Source organism: Manis javanica, chromosome 14 (assembly GCF_040802235.1).
Source record: "Manis javanica isolate MJ-LG chromosome 14, MJ_LKY, whole genome shotgun sequence".
Classification (NCBI taxonomy): Eukaryota; Metazoa; Chordata; class Mammalia; order Pholidota; family Manidae; genus Manis; species Manis javanica.
The window spans coordinates 30412253-30419955 of NC_133169.1; the positions used below are offsets into that span (position 1 = coordinate 30412253).

Below are 7703 nucleotides of genomic sequence, written 5' to 3' on the forward strand. Positions count from 1 at the left end.
ACTAACTTGGATCCAGCTCAAGAAGGGAATAATCATCTTGAAAATGTTTCCATAGAACTAATCACCTAGATCAACAATGGAGAAACACTCAGAGCACCTCCACCTTTAGGGAGGCTTTGGCTTACGAGAGTGATGTACTGTGTTTCAACAGCAAAATCAGACATGACCATAAGAATATCAAGCTCTGGTTGCAGTTAACATTATATTTTGTCTTTTTGTAAAATACTATTTTAAAAACAAATGACCTCCTCTTCCTATTTAGGAGCATCTGCACCTACAAAAATATAGTAGAAGCTGATTATGTTTTTAAAAACTTGATAATTTAACTCTTGGTTCTAGATTTGTAAAGTTCTGAAAGGATTGCTCTCAAAACATATCAATTTATTATATAAGTATTTAAATCGAATTTACACCTCCATGCAATATTTTGATATGTTTTGTTTAATCTTTGCTCAACATTGAATAATACTCTTATTCTCACTGTTCATTTATTCTTTGGTACTGAAGTATGTTTGATATACAACATTACATTGGTTTCAGACATACAATACAATCATTTGATTATACACATTAGCATATGCTTAGCACTATTAGAATAATTACCATCTGTCATCAAAGATATTACAATAGACATAGATATTGCAATACTATTGACTATGTTCCCTATGACTCACTTTCATCCCCGTGACAGAAATCATTTATTCTTGAGTGAACTCTGCCGCTTCTCCCTGACACACATTACAGAGGATTCCCTTCAAATCCCATCTTTGAAAGGAAATTTGATATCATCTTTACAGGGCTGCATATCTAGTGTTGTTTGAACTGGTGGAAGCCTGAGGGCAGGTCTCCTGGATGTGGCACTGTTATGTCTCCTTAGAGATGGAAGTTTCCCTCAGTGAGATATAAGTCTGGGGTTGGCAAGTCTTTCTCATAGTATATCAGGTGAACACTTTTCTTCCCATGGGACCTCAGCAGGAAGCCAGGCAGCCAGTTAGAAGCACTGCATGCAGATGAAAGATGGCTAAGCATTGCCCTGGAGTTTGAATGCCTTTTGGATTTCTGGAAACAATTAACTTCCTTTTGTTACTTTATAACATTGTTGACAACTTTTGACCAGAAATTCAAATTACTGTTATGTGTGATCCTGGCCTTGCAGCCTGTATTCCTTGTACTTTTCTTCACTGGTTATAAAGCTGATACTTAAAAAGATAGTGTGCATTTGGGTGTCAGTTGAACTTAATTTTGGAAAGTATGGAAAACAAAACCTGAGTCCTTGAGCCAAGACACAGGCCCATCATTTGCCCACTTTTAACCTCAGTTTCTCCAGCTGCAAGATGGTGATAATCACAGTACGTGACTCCATGGGTGTGCTCTGCAGAGTGACTACATCAAAACACATTGATGAGGAGCATGAAGAAACAATGCCTGGCAGAAATTCAGCACTAACATATTATTAGGAACGTTCTTCAGTCATACTTATGCTCTGCAATCAGAGCTCATTATTCTTATGGTTATGTTTAAAAGTTGATAAAACTATTTATTTGTATGGCAGCTGCATCAAACTCATTGGCTTAAAATGACACAGCTTATTATCTTACAGTTCTAGAGCTCACAAGTCTGACATTAGTATTGCTGGGCTGAAATCAAGGTGTCAGGAGAGTCTGCACTCCTTTCGGAAGGCTGTAAGGGAGAATCCACTTCTAACCTTTCTCAGATTCTGGAAACCACTCCCTGCCTTGCCTGCGGTCCCTCCACCTTCAGAGCCAGTGTTTGGATCCTGGGGAACCATCTGTACATGACGCCATATCTCCCCCTCTATCTCCTGCCTCTCTCTTCCCCCATCCCTCTTTTGGGACTTTTGTAATTACACTGGACCCAACAGGACATTCCCAAATTATCTCCCATCTCACCACCCCTAACGTAATCACATCTGCAAAATAGGAAGGGAACATACTCATGATCTGGGTATCAGAACAAAGCGCCTTTGACTGAAGATGTTATTCTGCCTAGCACAATTGGATTTATTTTAACACTAAGTTAAGCCCATTATAGCTTTGCAAAATTTAAAAATTACATATTAATAGTAACATTTTAGATACTTTTTTGATAATAGGAAACACATGGAAACTTTATCTTAAGAAAAATCATACATAAGTTTTTTTCTCCTTTTATGTGTGTCTCACAGATTGAGTTCCAACTGTATTAACATCCACAATACAAACTCTGGATGGATGACAGCATCTGAAGTTACAAGTGTCTTTCATACGATAACTGGGATATAGTAAATAAAAAGCTGTCACAACAAGGGGAGATTCAGAAGAGAAAGAAAGTGGTGAGCACATTGTTTGCTGTACTTTGTGTTGACATGTGACTTTGTCTAAGATGGTATACTAAGTCCCAGAAAGTGATTGTCTCAAAATTGTATATATAACCTTAGAAATTTATGTTTAATTCCTCTTTCCTTAAACTAAGTTTCTTATTAGAAAATATGGATGTATCCTATTTTACGGGAAGCTGATTTTGTATTGAAGATACATACAAGGGCCTGCCATTTAACACATTATGTATAACATACCCAGGTGTATTTTAAACAATTTCTATTAGAAGGGCATCTCCCTAAACAGAAAAAAAATTTTTAAAGCATCATATAGATTGTAAATGTTTAGCAATCATTCATTTAAACATTGAAAAAAGTATTTGCCAGGTCCCAGGCATTCTTTTATATGGTCAAAGTACACAAAAAACAGAATAGGAAGACACCCTTGCTTATATTGAACTTACTGTCTAGCAACAGTAGACTAATAAAAAATAAGATGAATATATATGTGAGGTGTGTTAAGAGATGTGAAAACCTGAGTCATCAAGTCCAGTAAGAAGGGGCTTCTCTGAGAAGGCGGGTCCGGAGCGAAGCCCTGAAGGGCAGGAGGGCGAGACTGGGCTCAGATGAAGGGAGGAGGCTCGGGCCTGGGTGACAGCATGGGTAAAAGCCACGGGCTCAGGGTGAAGGATCCAGCAAGGAGGACGTGGGGTCCGCAGCACCAGAGCGAACACACTGGAGGAGGCAGGAGATGATGAGAGGGTGAAGGGTCACAGCAAGGCAGGCTTTGTGTGGGCCCTGTAGCACCAGAGCAGTTCTGAGCAGGATGACTTGGTCTTATGTAGGTCTTTCAACATCACTTTGCTTTGTCTAAAAGCACAGAGATAAAGGGAGATAGCGGGAACGGTTCTGCAATAACCTGAGTGAAGTAGGGTGACTAGAACATTCATGAAGCCTCAGCAGTGTCGCAGTGTCCTACCCTTTTGTGACGTTGTAATGCATAAAAAGAGGTACATGTATGTGCTTTGTCTCCATTCTGGCACAGACCCCTAGGACCCTAGGGATTGCCTAAATGGAAAGAGCTATGTGGATGTCTTTTGTCATTCACAAAAAGGCCCTTCAGAGCAACCCACGAGTTCACGGTAGTGAGGTGATGCATGAAACTCTCTGAAGGCTCACAGCTCGTTGCCATGAAGCTGACCATATGATCAGAGGTCGGAAGTTTTCAGCACTCACCTCCAAGGCCTCCCAGAAGACAAGAGGAGCTAACGGTTCAATCAGTCATCAATGGCCAATGATTTAATCAATTGTGCTTAAATAATGAAACCTGTAAAAATCCTAAATGGGATTCAGAGAGCTTCTGGTTGGTGCACAGGTGGAGTTGCTAGGAGGGCAACGCACACCCGTGGAGGGCAAGAGATATCTGTGCGCCACCCCACAGCTCGCCCCATGCATCCTCGTTCACTCCCAGATTTTATGCTAGTCAGTCTAGTAAATAGATTATTCTCCTGAGTTCTATGAGACACTTTGGAAAATTACATGAACCTAGGAAGGGGTCATGGGAACTTCCTCCTGAAGCCAGCAGTTCAGAAACACGAGTGACTGAAAATGGCGTCCGAGGTCAGACCCTTGTGCTTGCAGTTGGCACAGAAGCCACAGGCAGGCTTGTGGGAATGAGCATTTAGCCTGTGGGATATCAGGCTGACTCCAGGCAGACACTGTAAGAACTGAATGAAATTATAAGAAACCCAGCTGCTGTCTGGAGAATGGAGAATCTCTTGGTATTGGAAAGAAACCCCCATATACCTGGTGACCAGAAATGTCAGAGATGAAGCATGGACAGCAGAGCAGAGACGCAGGAGGTGGTCTCACTGCACACACTTCACTTCCTGCGTTTTTTTCTTTTTTTAACCTTTAGCCATTCAAATAATAAATCAAGTTCCCTTTTCTCCAATTACTATTGACTTAGCCTGACTGTTAGAGAGAAAGGTAGATGTGAGAAGCTGGGGAAGAGGAAGTTAGAGTTCAAGGAAAAAATTGCCCACACTGCCCAAGCAGGGGGTTCCATGAGGAGACCACAAAGGCACTGCAGGGAGATGACTGCTTGCCTATCGCGACCTAGCCAACCTGTCCCAGCTAGGTCCCAACACAAGGACAATCAAACAAAATTAAGAACCACCTAAAACACACCCCCTCATGATCTCATTAAAATAAAATTGCTGTTTTGCTCCCTGCCATGGGCATTTCTGTGTGCACTTTGGGAAGACATACACACCAAGAGCAATGGGTGTAAAACTCGAGCTGTCCACCAAATGACCTCACTCTGTCAATCAAAAGAGGTGCCTCGGGCTTGGTCCTGGTATACAGAGCCTCTCCTAAAAGTTCAGGGCCTTTGTCTGCCTTGACTCTAGCCTGCTCCTCCCTTGCAGTGGATTCAAATAAAAGTGTCACTCTGCCTTACTACTGTGTCTCTGCCTTTCACTTTGTTGTGGTGGGGACAAGAACCCGAGATCAAACCCTACCTGGAACACTGGTATGGATGGGACATCATTCTGGAAGCCAGAAAGGCAGAATGCAGAGGACAGATACAGTTAAAACTCTCATATAGGTATAGCAAACACCAACTTTACTCTGCAATTAGCAAAATCTGTACATTGAAACATGATCATAAACAAAATATATGAAGGGTTGTTCTCCAACAGGAGGAAGAGGTCTACAGTCACTGATTTATGGATGTGTCTCTTGGTCTGCTTCTCTCTAGCATCTGTGTTGGAAGAGGCCATCCTGACAAGTACCCTTAGAGGCATCATCTCCACTGCAAGTTTCTCTTATAGAGAAAGTTCTTTCTTTCCTCTCCATCCTTAATCTCCATGGCTTCCTGCTCCCTGGAGCTGCCATAGGCAACGTCAATGAAGAATAGAACTTTGTCAGCAGATTTTATCCTCCTGGGGCTTCAGGTAAACAGCAAAGCTGCAGGAATGGTCTTTGCAATTATTTTTGCTATTTTTGTGGTGGCTTTAACTGCAAATCTGGTCAAGATATCCTTGATTCAGGTGGACTCCCGCCTCCACACCCCCATGTACTTCCTGCTCAGCCAGCTGTCCGTGATGGACACTGTTTTCATTTGTACCACTGTCCCAAAGCTCCTGGTCGACATGGTTTCTAAGGAGAAGACCATTTCCTTTGTGGGCTGTGGCATCCAGATCTTCCTCTATTTGACCATGATCAGCTCAGAGTTCTTCCTCCTGGGCCTCATGGCCTATGACTGCTATGAGGCCATGTGTGACCCTCTGCAGTACCCCATCCTGATGAACCGCAGGGTGTGTCTTCTGCTGGCTGCTGGTGCCTGGTTTGGTGGGTCCCTGGATGGCTTGCTGCTCATGCCCGTCACCATGAATTTCCCCTACTGTGGCTCCTGCCACATCAACCATTTCTTCTGTGAGATCCCCACAGTTCTCAGGCTGGCCTGTGCCGACACATCCTTGTATGAACGCCTACTGTGCATCTGCTGTGTAATCATGCTGCTCATCCCCGTCTCTGTTATTGCAGCCTCCTACTCCCTCATCTTGTTAACTGTCCACCGCATGCGCTCCCCTGAAGGCCGGAGAAAGGCCTTTACTACGTGCTCTTCCCACTTGACTGTGGTCAGCATTTTCTATGGGGCTCAGAAACAAAGACGTCACAGGGGCATTAAGAAAGACATTTGCACAGTGCTCTTCCAAAAGCATCCGCAAGGGATGCTTAGAGCTCCAGTGACCTGGAAAAATGTCTCCAAGGAACATCCTCTATGTGCCCTGTTTCACAAGAGACTGTTGGTCAGCTATCAGAGATTATTTACATTTGGCAATTAAGATGATTTACCTTAGCTTGTGACTTTTTTCTGGGGGTGAGGGAGACCCACAATGTTTCATTATTTAAGCAGAGACTTTCTGGTTATTAAAAATAATGTATTATTAATTAAGTTAAATATTTCATCTGATCTAGGTCATTTGTTTCTCAAAAAAATAAAGAAAAACAGATATTAGATTTCACACTAACTCTTCACAGGCTACTCCACACTTAACTCATGGTTAAACAAATCAAAACCCTTGGAAAGCTACCAAATTTCAGTGCCCAAAATTCTGTGATTTTTTTTTGTATCAATAAAGAAAAACAATGCCAATTCACAAGAAACAAAGAAATTAAACCACACAATTTGGATTGTCTCTGGTTATTGCATTTGTCTCAGTGGATCCTCAGGTCTGTGATCACCTTCATGCCACTCGTGCTGAAAACGGTGACTGTCAAGTGCAAGGTGCATGCAACAGTGAGTGAGCCTGACTCAGACGACTATGAATATTGAAAACCAAAGTATTACATAATTAGTGAAAGGGAATATACTCTAATATTTAACATAAAAGAACACTATACTGTGCCTTCTTCCATGTCATTTTAATAGCAGAGATCTAGGAAGGAGGAAGACTATGACAGAAAATTTACATTTCCCAAGTCTGTATGATTCATTATCAGTATTACTTGAATACATTTTTAGTTTTGTTTTGGGTGAGATGGGAAGCTTTTGAAGAATTTTCTGTAGAAATGTAATTTGATACAATATACAGTTTAAAAGGATGACTCTGTTTATAATGTGGAGAATAGAGCTAGGAACTAGGTCAGGTAGATACAGGAAGACAACTTAAGAAGCTTTAAAGATGAGAGACAAAGATGGACTGAGGGGAGCAGTTGGGCAGCAGGATCCGGTCTCTGGAAAGACGGCTGCCGGGAGGAGTGCAGAGTGAACGATCGCTCAACAGTTTGGGCTCCAACAAAGTGACAGTGGCATTTTTATTTACTGATATTTTGAAAATTTTTCAAGTGTCAATACTGAATAGGAGAAATAGAGAATTTAGTTGTTATAAAAACACTTCTGAAATGCTTGTTGGTTGTGTGAAGTCAGTTGGGCTTCAGATTAGAGTTCTGGGCTGAAGGTCTAAATATGGAGTCTTCAGAGTTGAAGGGAAATCGAAAGTCATTGGATGAGTTGCGATCATTTAGGTAAGAATAGAGGGTTGAGAGTGAGAACTGAGGCAGCTTTGCTCACTGGGAAGCAAGTGAGAGAGTAAAAAACAAATGTAGAAACAAACAAAAACAGAAATAGACTCAGTGATACTGAGAACAAATTGGTGATGACTGTAAGGGGGGGATAGGTGAAGGGCATGAGGAGATAAAAACTACCAATATAAAATTAATTAGTATTGGGAGGAAAAACATAACAGGGACTCTAGTTAATAATATTTAATATCATTGTGTGGTAAGAGATCATAACTACACTTATAGTGTTGAATAATAATGTATATAATTGTTGAAACATCATATTGTATAGCTGAAACCAATATAATATTGGATT

At 41.4% G+C, this 7703-nt stretch overlaps 1 protein-coding gene across 1 annotated transcript; it reads left to right on the top strand.

The window, feature by feature from the left end:
- The first annotated feature begins 5226 nt into the window (after positions 1–5226).
- LOC108391923 (olfactory receptor 2T11-like) lies at positions 5227–6168 on the top strand. The gene has a single exon (XM_037008850.1). It carries the CDS (start codon positions 5227–5229, stop codon positions 6166–6168), a length of 942 nt encoding a protein of 313 aa, XP_036864745.1.
- Positions 6169–7703: the final 1535 nt, after the last annotated feature.

Bases quoted from the DNA above. Each gene is read 5' to 3' on its own strand.
- LOC108391923 (XM_037008850.1), top strand. From the start codon at position 5,227: ATGAAGAATAGAACTTTGTCAGCAGATTTTATCCTCCTGGGGCTTCAG.